The sequence below is a fragment of the Papaver somniferum genome, chromosome 11, assembly GCF_003573695.1.
Source record: "Papaver somniferum cultivar HN1 chromosome 11, ASM357369v1, whole genome shotgun sequence".
Classification (NCBI taxonomy): Eukaryota; Viridiplantae; Streptophyta; class Magnoliopsida; order Ranunculales; family Papaveraceae; genus Papaver; species Papaver somniferum.
This window is the reverse complement of record NC_039368.1, coordinates 80,447,421-80,466,309: the sequence shown is the minus strand read 5'-3', so window position 1 is coordinate 80,466,309 and position 18,889 is coordinate 80,447,421. Positions and strand designations below refer to the sequence as shown.

At 35.0% G+C, this 18,889-nt stretch overlaps 1 protein-coding gene across 1 annotated transcript; it reads left to right on the top strand.

Annotated features, from left to right (window-relative positions):
* Positions 1-232: 232 nt before the first annotated feature.
* LOC113324653 (LOB domain-containing protein 1-like) lies at positions 233-12,939 on the top strand (the record flags this gene model as incomplete). The annotated part of the gene is made up of 4 exons (XM_026572950.1): positions 233-266; positions 6,289-6,470; positions 6,555-6,716; positions 12,799-12,939. Coding segments are annotated over 4 exons (519 nt in total), but the record flags the coding sequence as incomplete, so codon positions are not given.
* Between the last annotated feature and the right edge of the window lie 5,950 nt (positions 12,940-18,889).

Below are 18,889 nucleotides of genomic sequence, written 5' to 3'. Positions count from 1 at the left end.
CGTTAGGTTTCGTTTTCCTAAGGCGGGCAAGAAGGGAGCAGTGATGAAATCCGAACCCTTATCTTGTATTGGCCAGGCCTTGCCCTTTACTAGGAATTTAAAAACAGTTCAAATTCGTCCTCAATCAATGAATCACCTTAAGGAATACAGTAACTCGCTTACAGGAGATTCGCGAGTGTTTCGATGGACTTACCTCCGGTACCAGATGGGGGATGAACCGTTGAAGTCGACTCGGGCCATGACTCCTATGTCATGTACGAACCCGAGGGGCCGAGACGCTATCGTAATCGTCGTCCTTCCCTGCACACAGTTTGTATTTAAGGTACCCTTCCGTAGGGTAAAAATAACTTTAAAATGTCCAACGTCACAGTCCAAGTCCAAAGTAAAGTGCAAAAATATTACAAAAATTTCCTAATACAATTCTAAAAAAAAAATTACAAATTAAAAATTAAAAAAAATAATAAAACTAAAACCTAAAAAAATTATTTGTCTTTTTTTCTTTTCTTTTAGCTTTAAGTTGTGTTCCAAGTCCTTCGTATCCAACTTCAAACCTGCAAATCAAAGACACACCCAAAGAAACGTAAAAAGGAACAAATGAAAATAATAATAAAAAAAATCTAAAAATGCTACCTAAACACAAATCCGCGTCGGCGGCGCCAAAGTTTGATGTTTTTTCAAAGTTCTTGTAGATAGTGATAAAAGGGTTGCATTAAGACTTGCGAAGGCAATGAATTTTTAGACTTAATAAAAATAAAGCAAATTAATTTTCAAAGAGTGATGTCAAGATTTAAAATGGACTAAGGCTCCGGATTCACTATTACTTCAAGTTGATTGGTTACAAAGATATTTCATAATTATTATCTAGCTCTTTTTCCATTAAATCAATTATTAATCTATAAGGTGTCCAAATATTAAATTCTAATCCTTAAGCATGATTTATCAAAGAATTAATTATAAGCATAAAACATCAAACTGATTCACAACTAATTAAGAAACCCATTTTTATCTCTTTTTTTTATTGATCCAAGTGAATTAAATAAAATAAATAATTATAAAATTATAAAAAAATTTACCAATCAAACATGAGTGAATAGCTCCTCCGTCGCCTCAGTCACCAGGTATTTTAGCCGCTCATCATGTTGGAAAAACTCTCAAAATATTTAATTGATGCTCAAAAGTGTTTTACAATGAAGAGAAAGAGAAGTAAATAGTATAAAACAGGATTCTGCGACCCACAGAAGGCGTCCAGAATCAACGACACAGAGATAGTGTTGTTGGTACAATGACTCAGTCGCGGAAAGGAGTGGAAAAGTGTCGCAATAAAGCGACAGTTTTTAACGACTTTCCTGCCTCGTCCAATGTTCTTCGTGTTCTTCAGTTCCAGCAGCAGCATGAACTTCTTCTTCACAGCGCCTAGTTCTTCGATTTTACGTCTCTATTCTCTTCCAAACTCTTCCTAAACTTGCTAGCCTTTCCCAAACTGTTTTGCCTTGTATTTATAGTGAATTGGAGCCAAAAATCCGACCATTGATTGCATATATTCTCCATTTAATCCAAATATTCTCGGCTGCCAATAATAACGAAAATTTCCATTTTTAATCCCATGCACGCGTTAACTTTGATCCTGCACGCTCCAAAATGTCTTCTCCACGCCTCAACACTCTTCCAACGCTAGTAGGACTCTTCCATGCACACAAGAACTCCATTTTTGCTCGTGTTACAGTACACGTGCTCTGTTTTGGGTTTAAGGATCATCACGCGTTTTCCAGCCACTTCTGATCGAACCCACTGCCCATAATGTGTTCCTCATGCCATATCACATCTTCCTACCAAGTTTGAGCGATTGAATCTCCCTAAAACACCTTCATTTTGTTGATTGAAACTCTAACAGTTGAGAACTTCATTTCCCGCCAAAAAAAAAAGTTTTTGAATTTAAAGAGATGAAGTGCCCCTAATCGTCTGTGGAGTGTAAATAGCAAATGCCCAACTGAGGTGCCCCTTAGTAATTGGGTTGCCCCTTAACCAAAATGAGAGTCCGAATAACAAATGTCCTCCGGGGATGCCTGCATAATTTTTCGAGCAGATCTTTCCAAAAAGGTTTATTTCCTAAAAATACATAAAAACACAATATTAGTACAAAAATAGAGTTCCAACAATACGGACATTGAGGACAAATTAGACACAAAAATGTGTCTATCAACAATGTAACTTGGCAATTTAAGTTGAGGATAGGAAGGTAATTACCCACAACCCTCCTGAAACTCTGTAACAGATACCAATTATTGCAATGATTATCCAACGTTATAAAATTACCAACGCCGATACAACGATACTTAATAAAAATTAGTTACAAAATCGGGCGTTACAAATTCCCTTATTTCGTGTAGTGAATAAAATGAAGTATTTTCCCCAAAATCTTGTAGATCCTAACGAATCCGGATGCCTCAAATCCCTTTTGTTGAAGATGAATCTAAGGAGACGCCAATCAGAACCGTTGATATTCTTGATGATTCGAGAATAGCAAGCCAAGTAACACCATAGAGATTTGAAAGAATCACTATTAAGCGAAGAGAAAATCGTCCAAAAGACGAAGAAAAGATCGCCCAAATAGCGAAGAAACGTGTCCATAGACACCCAAAACAACAACAAAAAATCCACATTTGAAGAAAAAATTTATGATTACATCCACAAGGCCTAATAACTCGACTCAAGAGAAAAGATCACCGTAATAAGCCGTAATAACTCGACTCAAGATTGATAAATTTCCCTTTTTATGAAAAAAAAAAAAAATCCACATTTGAATTTTGATATATCCTAAATATTATCTTTTGACATTTTATTTACATCCATCAACGAAATCCAAACCACTTTTTCTCCTCCATGTCGTCTCCACCCACCGACCACCTCATTCTCTACTCCATCACCTGCCATCATCTTTCATTTTTTCTTTTGATTCCTAAGGAAAATCAAAACTAGGGGTGGGACTTGGGTTGGTTGGTTGGTCGGGTTAGAAGGCTTGGTCGAGGCAGACCCGAGGTAGAAATCCTTTGCCCAGATTATCTATGAAACCCTTGGCACCCCTGGAGGTGCTGCCCAAGTCCCGTCCAAATTATATTCCTCGGGTTCCCCGGGTTGAACCATGCTAATACTTTACAACACAAAAATTGTGGACAGTTGCAGGGGTTCGGTTAACTATGCACCAACGATATTTTCATTTTCACTTCTTATATACAGTAGCACTCAACTCAGTATACTCTATGTTAGTTTTTTAAACAAATATTAGCAAAACATTCAACAATTATAAGATTTAATTATTGTATTTAGTTTAAATTTCCAAATAACTTATGATTATTGACAATAACATAAAAAAAAATATATTAAATTAATAATGTCATAGATGTGATTTATATTTTCATTATTAGGTTTGAAGATAATAGCTAAAATTGTTCTTAATAGATAATACTACCAATTATAAAAATAGTTTATATAATTATATTATAGTTCCTCGGGTTGGGAGAGTTTCTAGGGGTTAGAAATATTTATGCCCATTCTTGCCCAAGTTTAACCCGAGTTTATTAAAATTGTACCCAAACTTTAAAAATATATTGCCCATGCCCGCCCAACGTTGGGGTTGGACATGGGTTGGGTGGGTTGACTAAACCCTACTCCCACCCCTAATCAAAACCCAACAAAAAAACCCGTAAAAGCTGGACCTTTGAATGTGTGATTGTACTCCCTTCGTCCTAATTTACTTGTCAAAATTGGTTTTTGCACACAGACTAAGAAATGTAGACAGTAGGGTTTTTTCCAAAATTTTTCTAAGCCAGTATTTAAGATACATAGTTTTTACATATCTAGTTTTCTGGTCTTTACATGAAGAATTCAAAAAATAAAATAAAATAAAATATATATAAAGAGAGGAGAATTTAAAATTGTGTATAGGAAATAGAATTACACAATTCTCAATACGGATTCCAACATAGGGATAAATTAAGATAAAAAGTGGAAAAATATGAAACTTAACAAATAATTTAGGACAACTTTTTTTCAATTTTGGTAAATAAAATAGGACGGAGAGAGTATATGACTTTGAGAGACCCACAACCCGCCACCATCTTTTATCGTTCCCCAAGTGCAAGTGCATACACTTTGAGGCCCACACTGTCCATCAAGGAAATTATCATTCCTAATTAATCCCAAAACTAAAATCGTGCATTTTTGGTTGGAACAGAAATTGCCAAACATATAACTATCAGAAGAAAGTATTATTGACGCACCACCTAATATTGATATGAGGCTAGACTGATATGCAACAATAGTATGTCAGTGGACGGTTAGTGATCAAGGCTCGAATAGAGAATGCCATGCTTATGATGATTTATTGAGAATGACTACAGCAAGGTAATAAGGGAGTCTTCCATAAAACTGTTTACAAATTAATCACTACAGCAAGGTAATATGACTTTGAAAAACCATTATAAGTAGCAGCGTCAAGGTGTAACGTAATTCGTGATTCTCTTCTCTCCTATTTGAGAGCTATGTTTTCCGTTTTTAAATGAAATTTCAACATTTTGATTTGAAGAGTTGACCACTCGTGTGAAGAAGAATATTGAAGCAAATGCTTAATGCATGAGCAAACAATGTGCAGTGCGCCTAATAAAAACAAAACACTAGATGGAGCTGGTTCATTACCAACCCTAAAGTAGTATCAACGCCATTCAACGTATTAAGCTAATTAATTTTGGATTCACAAACCATCTCTGTGATCCTAGTACTAGTTAGAATAATGGTTCTTGTTTCTAATCAGTAATCACGCAGTCGAGATGCAAATCAACATTGACATCACTCCTTTCTAAAATACTATACTCCCTTTCTAGTTTGCTTGCTTAAATTGGCTTTTGCACAAAAATTAAGGAAAGTAAAGAGAAAAAGCTTTTTTCCAAAATTACCCCAAGCTAGTATTTAAGATATAGTAAAATCTCTGTTTCATAATATTATTGGGATCATATAAAATTATCCTTATACGGAGTTTATTTTTATATAGAGGTAAATTTTACAAAAAAAGCTTTATTTATTTATGGAGTTTATTCCATAATTTTCGTTATAAAGTATTCTTATATAAAGGTTTTACTGTATATAGAGTGAGGATATTGTGTATAGGAAATAGAATGGGAAAAAATATGAAACCTAACAATTAAATTAAGATAAAAAAAGATTAGATAAATAAACCAGGACAGAGGGAATACTAACCTACGTCAATACGAAAAATGACATCACTCCTCTCTAAAATATGATACTACCTACGTCACTACGAAAGAAGGCGTTCTCAAATTGAATGCTACTCTTTTCGAGAACGGAGGGAGTATCTACGGGCACTCCCCCTATAAATATGTTCACTCCCTCTCCACAAACCAAAGCACCCAATCATATCTCACTCCTAAAATTCTCTCCCAAAATCTCTGTACTTCTCTTGTGTCAGTATGGGTTTATCAACTGATACCTCCATTGCCACCAACATCCATACCAAGGTAGTTAATCTCGGATTCCGGTTTATCTCGGTTCCGAGCGAGACACTGGTACAACGTTATCTCGGGAAGATTCCGTTTTCAAATTTCGGTGTGATTTCGGTTCCAACTTTTATAATAAGAAGTGTTTGTTGCCAGGTTCAATTTCATGGGGATGGAGCGTTAATTCCAAAACAGTCCGCCCGTAATGCAAACTAAAATCCCATTTGGCGAGGATCCATCTAGAATAAAATTGAGCTTATCCTTCATTATCTCCGTCTGTCTCAAACTCCTAACAAGTTGCTCAATCCATTCGACGGAGAAAAAGATTACAGACCTAGCCTTCATTACTCACTCAATCATAATAGCTCAACAGCTTAATCTTTTTGGTCTTCTTTTCTTAGTTTTTTTGTTTTGAAAAATCATGGATTCATGGTGGTGCTATAAGTAAACTCTAAAATCCGTTGATTTGAAGGCTTGGTTTATATATACAAGTAGATTGCGGGAAGGTGAAATCGATGTTATGGGTGTAAATCTCTTGACTTTTATTTGCTACAAAACAAAAAGTCTGTATGAAATTTTTTCCGAAACCAAAAGCACTCAAATCCATCTGAATCTGAAAGAAATTCCGGCCGAAATTTGAGCGATTTCAGGCGAGACAGGCCGATATTCTCGATTGAATCTCGTTTCAGCGAGATTATGAATTTCGGATGTTATTTTTCCGAAACCGGAAATATCACCGGAATCTCGGCCGAGATGGCCGAAATCGACTACATTGATATATACTCAATACCAGCTCCATCTCTTCCTCAAGTAGTAATAACTCCTTGTGCTGCTTGTAAAATCCTTCGTGGACGATGTGGTGAAAAATGTGTACTAGCCCCTTATTTTCCACCAACTGAACCCTTAAAGTTTACTACTGCTCATAGGGTTTTTGGTGCTAGCAATATCACCAAAATGCTACAGGTAATTATCTAAAATCAAAACTTTAAATCGTAGCTTTAGTTTTGTTTCTGATGGATAAGCTTTTTCCTAAAAATTTTTTATTAGGAGCTTCCTGAGTCCCAAAGAGTTGATGCAGTCAGTAGTATGGTTTACGAAGCGAATTCCAGAGTAAGACATCCAGTTTACGGTTGTGCCGGAACAATTTATCAACTACAAAAACAAGTTAGTGATCTTCAAGCTCAATTAGCAAAATCTCAAGCAGAGATTATTAGTAGGGGTGCACATACCCTACCCATACCCGCCAACCCTACCCTACCCGTCAGTTTTTTAACCGTATCCTACCCTATCCACTATTTGGCGGGTAGGGTGGCGGGTGAAGATTTTCTTAACCGCCAATAAACGGGTAGGGTGGCGGGTAAAGCTCCAAATTATCCTACCCTACTGATCTTCGAGCAATTCCTACTAGGGGTGCACATACCCTACCCATACCCGCCAACCCTACCCTACCCGCCAGTTTTTTAACCGTATCCTACCCTATCCACTATTTGGCGGGTAGGGTGACGGGTAAAGATTTGGGAAAATTAGGCTCAGGCCCAACCCACGGATAACCCATAATATGAGACCCTTAATTAAAAAAAGTTTAAATCTAGGCCCCGAGTTTTTAAAAGACTTTGATACCCTTATGCATATTGTCAAGCCCATAATTAAATAAAATTTAAATCTAGGCCCAAGATTATTAAATCTAGGCCCGAAATTATTAAAATACAGTGGAAGGTGTAAACAGAAGTTACACATGCATATGGCATGTGTAACCAGAAGTTACACATCCTTATGATATGTGTAATGCAAAGTTACACTTGTATATATATGCAAAAAAATAGACATCAAAAAAAACACACAAAAAAAAAATACAGTTATTACTTTAATATTCATTTACAATAATTTCTTATCATGTGTAACTAGAAGTTACACACACATCTGTTTAGTGTAATTGAGAGTTACATATGTGTCTATCTAGTGTAACTGAGAGTTACACATGCATCTGACTTGTGTATTCAGCGTCAACTCCAGTTCCAGCGAGACCATTACCACGTTTAAGCAATTAGCTTTTATGAAGTTATGTAAAACCTGAAATATAACAACAAGCAATCAGTATTTATACGATTAAAATGAACAGTACATAATTCAGTTTCACAAGCATCTGACTAGTGTAGCTAGCGGTTACACATGCATCTGAATTGTGTAACTGAGAGTTACACATGCATATAACATGTGTAACTAGGAGATACACATTCATCTGGCTAGTGTAGCTAGCAGTTATACATGCATATGACTAGTGTAAATAGGAGTTACATATGCATATTGGTATGTGTACCCAAAATCAGTATGTGTAAGTAAAAGTTACACATCTAATTAGCATGTGTAACTTGCAGATACACATGCATCTGAATTATGTAATTAGGAGTTACACATGCATCAGACTTGGATATTTCAACATAAAATCAGCAAATCCATCTCTAAATGTAATTAGGAGTTACACATGCATCAGACTTGGATATTATTCATGCAAGCATTTTTTTTACTGTTTTTCCTGTGCTTTTTTGGGCTCCGTTGGGACTTATCACATGAAAAAAGTAACAAACACAAGACTATTAGGAGTGTAACTGCGAGTTACACATGTATCTGGCTTGTGTAAATAAGAGTTACACATGTATATAGCATGTGTAACTAGGAGTTACACTTACGCATGACTTGTGTAATCGGAAGTTACACATGTATCTGGCTTGTGTAAATAAGAGTTACACATGTATATAGCATGTGTAACTAGGATTTACACTTCCGCATGTCTAACTTGCTAAATTGATTACAAAAATAGTTCCTCACAATAATTTTGAGTGACATGGACATATATGTCATGTGCATTCCAGACGAACCTTGGCGGCTAAAAAAAAACACCACAGTAAATATCTCTTGACACTGAAATGATACTAGTTATGCCACTTTCATTATTCATGATAATCATTTTTTCTACTGTTTTCCCAATACATTTTTGGGCTCCATTGTGACTTATCACATGAAAAATTGACAACACAAGACTATTAGGAGTATAACTGCGAGTTACACATGTATCTGGCTTGTGTAAATAAGAGTTACACTTCCGCATGACTTGTGTAATCGGAAGTTACATATGCATATTGCTTCTGTACTAAGAAGGTAAATAGATTTTGCACGGAAGATCTTATGAAAAATGTGAATATTATCCCAAAATAAATGTAAATGCTACCATCTTAAACATACTTACCAGTATTGTATGAAAGGTGTTCCGACTTCCTCGTGCTTCATATAAAAACTTCTCGACAAACATCTTAGAGGAGAACTCCTCATCCAAAAGTGATTGCCAGTTTACTTGGATAGACAGCTAGACATACTTTACTACCATGGCGCAAGCATGAAGTTGAGCATAGAACTTACTGCAGTTTGCTTATTTTCCATCACTTCCAGCTCGACCTGCTTCCTGATAGAGTGATGGTATGCCTCCAAACTCTGTCATCAAAGAAAGCATAATGTAGAGCAAAAAAAAATTTGACACGTGTAGAGAAAACTTTAGATGCCTGTTATATAAAATGATCAAATACTTACTGTAGGGATGAGATAAATATAAATATATAGGTGGCCTACCATAATGAATGATTCTCGGTACGCTTGACTTGTCTATCCCCATTCCGAAAGGAAATAATCCTTTTGACTATCTTAGCATAGGACGAGGTTAAAACAAAATCAAGTAGCATTGCACGTTTCCCTCAATAAGTGTTGATCGTATAGCCTCTCTGAGAAAAGATTGTATACTTTGTACTTCCCTTACAAAATTAAGATATATCAACAGGCCATACAAGAAGCATTTCACTAGCATATCAATACACGAAATATTGCCACCCACCATAACTACTTCAAAAATGAACCACACAAATGAACAGAAAGAAAGATGTGAAAAGTAAGAACACATATTATAGTATGTTTAGCTTGATTATCAGACTCAAATCAAACAACAAGTTGGCAGGAAAAAAACAACAACCACCAACTAGTTAAAATGCATACACAGGACAACAAAATATGATAATTGCGAAATGCTGAAATGTGTCCTAATTGTTCTCAGTTAAGTAAATAAATATCAAAAAGTAAAACAATGTCCAGTCGTAAAAACTTGACAAAAACCACAATTTAGTAACCTAATCTGCTTTACCTGTATATTGACTACTGATATGTAACTTTTCATTCCATCCCATTGTTCTTCCATTTTTTTTATTATTTGACAACACCTTTACCAGTAATTGACGCTCTACAAGAGATATTAGCTGATGACAAAATTGAGATAAAATTTCGATTACATATATAATCTAAGTCTTGAAATCGTATTGCGTCATTTTGCTTAAATTTGAAAAATTAAAGGAAATATAGATTGAACTAAAAATTATTAGTTAAAAACAGATAAAATTAGAGATGAGCAAAAATCAGTTCGAAAATCGAAGTATATGAAATTTGTATCAAATATATGGGTAAAAGAGATAATGATTCACTGATTTCAACTCTGAAAACCAATTTTTGATCGAGATAACAGATTAAAAGATATATCGACTGTTGTTCAAGAACCCTAGAAATTTTTCTTGAATTTTTTTTTCAAAATTTTCCTCTCAAAAGTTAGATTAATGTGACATTATAACAGACCTAACTCTGATTATGATTTTAATAATAGATTTAACATGAAATCAAGCTTTTAAAAGTTATCAAAATCATAAAATTATTTTTCAGAAATAAAAATTTGAAAATCGAAGAATCTACCTATTGAATTGAAATGTTAAAGATAAAGGAAACTTACTTGTTTTGTAGGAGAATCTTCTGATTCATTTGCTGGTGATGATTCTCACCGTACTTTTTCATTAACTTTCACTAAATCTTCAAGAACAAGTGACGTTGATGTTAAATCTAGCTTTTGATGATGAGTTCAACCGATCTGTAATTCTTAGATCTAGGTTTTGAAATGGTTTTTTCGCTGAAATTTTCGATCAGAAATCACATCTTCTCTGTGTGCTTCATCTAAAGAGAGAGAATGAAAAAAGAAAATGAAACCGATAATAAAACCTCTAGCTAATTCCATTAGATATATATAGTTAGGGGTATTCTTGGTATTATCAAATTACCATGGCTGAAAACTTTATTAACAGACCCTGAATTCTAAAGTTTTGGGCCTAAAAATATCAAAATGTGAAAGAATGGAGTTGATAGTGAATGATCCATTTTGTGGGGCTTCTATATATTGAACCCATACACTAGGGGGTTATAGTATTTTTCACTAAAGATTTTCTTAACCCCCAATAAACGGGTAGGGTGGCGGGTATAGGCCATATCCTACCCACCCTACCCGTTGTGCAGCCCTAAATTACTAGCATGCAGTGTCAACAACCTCACTCTGTGGGCCCACTTTGCATGGAGATGAAACAACATTCTCAATATCAGCCGCAGAAACAACAGCCCACAACTACTACCATGTCGCTTACTGCATCTCTGTCGTCTTTGCAATTGCAACAGGATATTGATGATTTTATGATGGGTACTACTCAATATCAACAACGACAACAACCCACGACTAGTACCATATTCCCTGCTGCATCGTCATTGTCATCTTTGCAACAAGATATAGATGATTTTATGAGTAATAAGATTATTACTCGATCTTCATCTCCGGATAACAATTTCGATGGGCAAATATTCGGCCACGCGAATATGGTTTTGGAATGGAACCATCCTTACGGACATAATTAATTTGAATACCATATAGGGGGAAGAATAATGATATGCCCTCTTAACTCGGGTGCGGGAAATAAAAAGACTTAACCATAAGGTAAGTCCGTCTCGTGGAGATGCATTTTTGATTTGGTGTGCGCGAGGTCTCGCTCCGCCTGTCCCGTGGAGATGTATTTTTGATTTGGTGTGCACCGGGCTTCGTCCCTCCCCGTAGCAATGTAATTTTGATTTGGTATGGCAGGGAAAATATATTAAATAGGTTGAGAATATGTGCATGTATTATTTATTATTTATTTTACTTTCGCACAAAATATGTGTGAAATATGTGAATTTTTTCCCCTTTATGCCCGTGCTATGCACCGGGCATTTTTTTAACCTGGTGCGCGTGGGGCTTTGTCCCGCCCAGTGGCGATGTATTTTTGATTTGGTGTTCGTAGGGCTTCGCCCCACCCCGTGGCGATGTATTTTTGATTTGGTGTGAGCGATGCTTCGCCTCGCCCCGTGGAGATGTATTTTTGATTTAGTATGGCGGGGCAAAGACATTAAATGAGTTGAAAATATGTGCAGATTTATTTATTTTTTTCCTTTTAACTTGTTGTGCGCGGGTTTTCGCCCCACCTCGTGGAAATGCATTTTTGATTTGGTGAGCGCGGGGCTTCACCCCGCCCCGTGGAGATGTATTTTTGATTTGGTATGGCGGGGCAAATACATTAAATAGGTGGAGGATATGTGGAAGTTTTATTTATTTATTCCTTTTATTTTCGCAGAAAATATGAGGATTTTTTCCCCTTTATATATTAATTTGGAAAAAATAGTTGTAATATAGCAATTACTCGATTTCCAAATTGAATTTGGACTTCCATAAAATTCCAAACATGGTAAGTTAGATTTTCCTTTTAAGTTCGTAATTTTTAAATCAATCATATGTTGCCAAGTGCCTTCACCTAAATATTGTCACTTTATGAATTCTAAATTGAATTTGGTTTCATTTTTTTAATCTTTTTCCTATTCTTTTTAAACCAATCATACATTGCCAAGTGTCCTCACCAAAACGCTCGTTTCGCAAAACTCAAAAAAGACTTATTTCAACCAATAGGAAGTGAGGGTTTCCTTACCGTTCAACGTGAGAGATTTATTTGTCTAGGCCTTTAAGTCTTTATAAATTCTTTCATCAAAAAATAACAACAAAAATGGTTTTGTTAGACCAACCGAGCTATCTCCTTGAAAGCAGCTGCAGAGAGGAAAATCAATGAACGATATAAAATCCCTCTATCATTTGGATTAGGAATGGGCTGAGTGGATCTCATTCTCTATTTCACTCCGTGGAAATTTTTTGTAGAGTTCTTAGTTATCAAATTTGCTTTAATTTCTCCAATATCTCTCTGAATTCCAGTTACCCACTTTAACTTCGTAACTTTTGTTGTTATTATTACCTTTATAATGGTCCCCGTAAAATTGTTGTCGAAGTTGAATCTTTCTGGTGAAGTGTTTTCACATTAAGTTTCCTTATTAAAAATAAATAAATGTTTCATACATTATCCTCTCTCACATAAACGTTCGCTCTCACCAAAACTCTAAAATCCTAGCGGTCCTGTGCTTTCTCCGACTAAGATATGCTCTAGAGGAGTCGAACCCATCTTCTCCCTCCGCACTACTCATTATCAATTGTTTCGAATTGTTTTCTCACTGAATTGATTTTGAATCTCAGTTTGTTCTGGATTCAATTCAAATTGGGTCTATTTGTCTCTTCGAATTCAGTTTATTATCGGTAATTAACTGGAGTTTGTGATTACTTTTTGCTCCACCTATTTCAATTTCGACCGGTTGAGTTTGGAAAGGATCTTTTGGCTCCATGATACATTCTTTAGGTTAATTAAAGTCGAGATTTTAGAGAACTTTATCCAAATATTTTAACAGAAAAAAAAAATTTATTTTCTTCTCAATTCTTTTTCTGAGAAAGCGTCTGACGCGTCAAAAATTTGGTTTTCAAAAGAGTTTCCTGGTAAACTTAGCGAGCACTATTTTCTGTGACCCTTTTTTTTTTTTTTTTTTTTGCATATTTCACTTTCGTTTTTTACTATCTTGTAGTGCTATTGATTTCCATCTACTGTACTGGTTCACCATAAATCGCAGCCTGTATAACCGATTTTCCAAAAATGTTTTTCACGCCCCAGTTCGACCTTATTATCCCGTGCACTTATCTCGATTTTTGTGTTCCATCTTTTGTAATGCGTACTTGATTGTATGTTCAAACTGCGAACTCGTATAGAGCCATTTTTTCCTTCATCTTGAAATCAAGTTTTTTAGTGCACACTCTATGAATATGTGGTGCTATTCATATATTATATCGGATGGTTTACCCTCGAAACAAATGCGTGTAAGGTCACGAGCTTCTCTTTTCCGAGATGTGACCGAGCAATATCATGTCAAAGACAATCTGTTGAATAAGTGGTTCTGTCTATTCCATTAGCTTCATTTTCCGGTAATTTATTCAGTTGTTTACAATATTCTATTTTTATGTTTAAGACTAGATTAAGCTGTTAGATTAACAGTTAAGTGTTGCAATTCAAAAAAAAAAGTGTAGCCTAAAAGTTAACACTAGTTCTCTCTCTTAGTGAAGATAACGTATAACCATAAGGTTGTTGCATTCTTTCTTTGGCCAAATAAAGCAAGATCAGTAAATGGTAGAGGGAAACCAAATCTCACGTTATTGAAAGGTGATTCTTATTCAATAGTGGTAATTCCGATGGAATTTGACAACCTTGAAACAAAGGGACATAAGTATGTAGTAGCTGAGCTCTTCTATTGCCCGACACAAACTTATGCTGAACAATCCCAAGAAGTAGGCACTCATCTTTAATAGTACCAGTTGAATTTTGCAGTCCAACGGCTGTTTTTATAAATTTGTACAATCAAACGGATGAATTTAAAACATTGGACAGGTTTGTTGGTTTCTAACTTCGTAAACTAACTAGCTGATGCCCCTAAGCTGTATCTATGCTGTAATTATTTCTTTTTGCTCAGTAAAGATAAGAAGACATTAGAAAAGTCTTAGGCCAACAATGTACAAGAGGAGAGCCCCAAGAATACAGTGAGAAACTGAAAACAGAACCCGACGAACCAACTCGGATACAAAGAAACGAGAAGAGAGAAAAGTCGTACAAAGAACAGTTTTGGAGGCTCAAAAAATAGCTCTTTCCATTTTACAATAACATCATCTAAATAAATTCCAGCCATCGAAACGGAAGAGGAGGTCCAATGAAACGCTCGGATAACATCATCTAAATAAATTCTATGCCTGTAATTACAAACTAGTCAATCCCATCGGACACTGATTTACATGTACATCTGGAACATTTTGTGCCACTGCCGCTAAGTTTTGAGTCACTCTGATTTTTTTTTTTTATTTTTTATAGAAGGTCACAAACTCGCAATGATAAAATCTTGGAAATATTTTGGACCGAGCCTAACAAAGAATGTTTCTTCCACCTTATCCACAAGCATTTAAGCCTTAAGGTGAGCATTCCTCTCGTTTGTTAAATGCTATAGCATTGCTTTCCATTCAAAAGCATCTCGTTTTCATTTTTGTCAGACGGCAAATGAGCTAAGATGAACTTGGAGAGCTTCTTAGTTCTTTCCTCTGACCCATTGCCATTTCTTGATGTTTTCCAAGCCCAAATAATGGTTCTCCAGAGAGGGTGTCAGATGAACTTATTAGTCATTTCATTTTGGCCATTGATATTTGCAGACATGCTGTAGACATCATTGACAGAGAATGATTCAATGGAAGGGATCATTATTGATGGGTTATTATTACTCCCTCTGTTACTAAAAACGGATATTTTTCCTATTTGCTAAGGTTTTAAGGAAAACATGTGAGAAAGTAAATTTTTTTTAATTTATTTCTAAAACTACTCTCAATAAAATGAGTGCGATTTAACGGGATTTCTAGTGTTATAGAATTCTATTTTCTTTCGCTATTTTTTAACTTTTACTAAACAAGCACAAGTTTCAAAACTATATTTTATGATTCTATATTTCTTTCTTCTCTATTCTTCTTCATTTGTTTCCTTTATCTTTCATACTCGTTTGTTTCTCTGTCATGATCTTTTTTTTTAACATATAACTAATTTTTCTCTTATCTCTGATTTTTTTTTTCTTTGTGTTTGACCTTATTGGATTACATCACTTTTTTTTTCCAGATAAACAAACAGATCAAAGTACTTAATCACCATTACCACAAATTTAAATACATCACCAAATATTTTTTTTGGATATTTAAAAAACAAATTACAACTCCTTAAGGGGTTGTTTGGTAACCATTATTTTAATGGATTATCATCCCATAATCCATTATGTAGATTATAATGGATTATGTATGTGTTTGTGTTAGAGCATAGCTCGGTTGAACCCACCAAGTGTTGGTACGTTAAGTTTGGTTGTCATATTTTAGTGAATCAAAACTCATCTAAGAGTCGCTTGATTATGTACTAGACACAACTTCGTATAGGTTAGACTAGAAAATCTAGGATTATGAGACATACAAGTATTACTCGAAGACTTGAATAATGTGAAGAAGTAACAAGCTACAATGATGACATCATCCTTCCTTTTGAGGTTAGTAATATTGACTTGAATTGTTTCATTCCTAACATATCTTTCAGCTCGTGCTATATTGAAGACATAACTGCGAAGCTGTGAGTGATTATACTCTAGTAGTAAGACATGATCACATGATCATAGTGTTAAGAAATTAGGATAAGTATAACACTTATCTTTTGAACTTCGTATATATGACATCAACATAATCGTATGAATGTTATTGTGATTATGTGTATGGGTAAAGGTGAAGATTTCGTCCTAGGAAACAATATTTACATTTGTTTAAAGGAAGTACATTCATGAACTTGTTATATGAATCAGAAGGGAAATCGCTAGGCTTATTGGTATTGTTATTCATTGCATATCTTTGGATTACCAATATGCGTGAGTTAGTAGAACCGATCATAACTTGTTATGTATCGCGGTATAACTAACCACAATGCCTGACTTATGATTTGGTATGGCTTTTATTAGTACAACCTATCCTAAGTAATCACCTGAGATGGTATGATCGATATTTGTAATTTGTGCGACCGATCACAAAAGTAATGTGTAATCGATCCTTGTAATTGGCATAACCGGTCCTAGTAATTGGTGTAACCAATCCTAGTGACTTGTGTAACCAATCACAAGTATATGGTAACCGGTCCTGGTAATTGACGTGACCGATCTTGGTAACTGATGTAACCGGTCCCAGTAATCATATTAAGGTAGAACCGATCCTTGTGTTTGGTAAAACCTTGAACCCATGATTAGTGAATTGATATTTGATCAATCACATAGTTGTCTTGGAATACATATGAACCAATTCTGAACTTGTTTGGAAGTGTGGTAAAATCGATTCCAAGATTGTAAATATGAAAGAGGATTTACAAAGAAAAGATGTCAACATACTTTGAACATGATCAGTAACTCTTATCTTTTATTGTTCAAAGATATTCCTTAATAAATCAAGGACATCCTGGTCCGAAAATAAATTAAGAATCTTTTAATTAAGGTTGTTAGTTTTCTATTCTTTAATTACCAGCAATTAAACGCATATCTCTAAAAAATAAAAATTAGTAATGTACATTTACTAATTGGAGATTTTCTATTAAGAGATTTCGGAAATATTGGATAAAGCATTTCCAAGAATTATGAAAACCGATTTTGAGCATTTATTGCATATCTTGATAATATTCGGTTTTGGAAATTCCTTGGTGTTCAAACATCCTTGGTCTATAAATACCTAAGTTTTGCATCTCTTGCAAACTATCCTAAGAGCCAGGCAAACTTCATCTTTTTGTTGTTTCTAGTGAAGCAGTCTATCCGGAGAGGAAAGTATCCTAATTAGGCAAAATCTCTTACGACCTCTTGTTTAAAGACTTCTGTAGGATCAAGAAGCTCTACGAGTACCGTGGTGGGAAACTAGATAATTGCAGTTTATTTTAGTTTTCGATTGATTTGATTGACTAACAGTTGTTGAACTTTGATTGCAACTAGTTTGTTTATTTTTGAGAATCTTCTCTTCTGATATAAGATTCACTCAAACTAGATCAAAGTGTCGACGGGATCTTTAGAAATGTTTGTAGATATAAAGACTTCTTGTGATAATCCATTGTTAACAGACTCCGTTCTGTATGTGATTGATCACAAGAGAGTCAAGTGGTGTTGTGCAGGTGTTTATTGAAGATTAAAGAAGATTTGAAGACAAATAAGATTTATGATTTGGTTTTAGGTGTGCACAAACCTTGATCGGCTGAGATCCAACTAGAATCGGATTTATTCGATTGATTAGTTGTGTAAGATCCGCATCACCTTATAATTTCTTGTTTGATTCTATATTGATTGATTGCAAATTTAAATTTTGCTACTTCGGTAGTCATTTGATAGATTAATCTAACCAGGCAAAGGAATTTATTGGTTAAACGGAAGAGCCTTTGCATATGACTTGAGATATCTTCATCTGAAAAATCAAGAGAGTTGTTACCAAACAGATTTGTTGTTCCTTTACTGTTTGGAATACGATCCAAAGGAATTGTTCCAGTGCGTGCACTTATTGAATGTCGGAAGCGGATGGATACTGAATAAACTAAGTGAACTAGGTTTAGTTGCTTGGTCTCAACTATACGAAGTTGGTTTAGATTTTGTATAGCGGCTTAATTCTGAGAGTATTCAATTTTGGACTAGGTTCTGGGGTTTTTTTGCATTTGTGGTTTCCCCGTAAACAAAATATTGTTGTGTCATTCACTTTTCCTTTCCACAATTATAATTGTTGTTATTATAATTTAAAGTAAATTACACAAACGTTAACTCCGTATTACTTGATAGTGATCCTATCGAGTTTGGCTAAGTCCGAACCTATTATCAAGTAATCACACTTTGATTGTTGTATTGTCTCGATCTCGTATCCATAGACGATCACAAAAAGTGTGAATACCGGTTTGTAGTATTGTCTCGACTTTGTCCATAGACAATTACTTTCGGTAAGAGGACTTATAGGTGGATAAGTTAAAAATTGTGGGGTATTTGGGTACCCTTGTCTTTTCAATTGGTATCAGAGCCGGCAAAGACAAAAAGATCTAACAATATGTGTTTGGTGTGATCCATCCTTTAAGAAATGAATCCCATGAATGATTCAGTTAACGTACCACCAAGATTTAATGAGACAAATTACCCATTTTGGAAATATGCTATGAGAACTTTTCTTCAATCCCGAGATTTTAATACTTGGCTATTAATCGAAGACGGATATCAACGACCGAAAAAAGAATATTCGGAAAACGAGTTTAAACGCTTAGCGCTTTATACTTATGAAGAAAGAGCTCTTGCAAAGCATAATTATGATGGATTGAATGCCATAATACTGTTGCGCGTAGTGAGTGCAATCAAATTAATAATCTTATTTCCCAAAAATTTACTGGTAATACAGCGGTAGTAAGATATCGTTCCTACAGGGAGCTGTGTAATTGATAGGTTATTTGATCAGCAAGATAAAATAAATAACAAAGGGGGGTTTTGGTTGTAAAATAAATATAAAGACAATAAGAAGAAAAGGA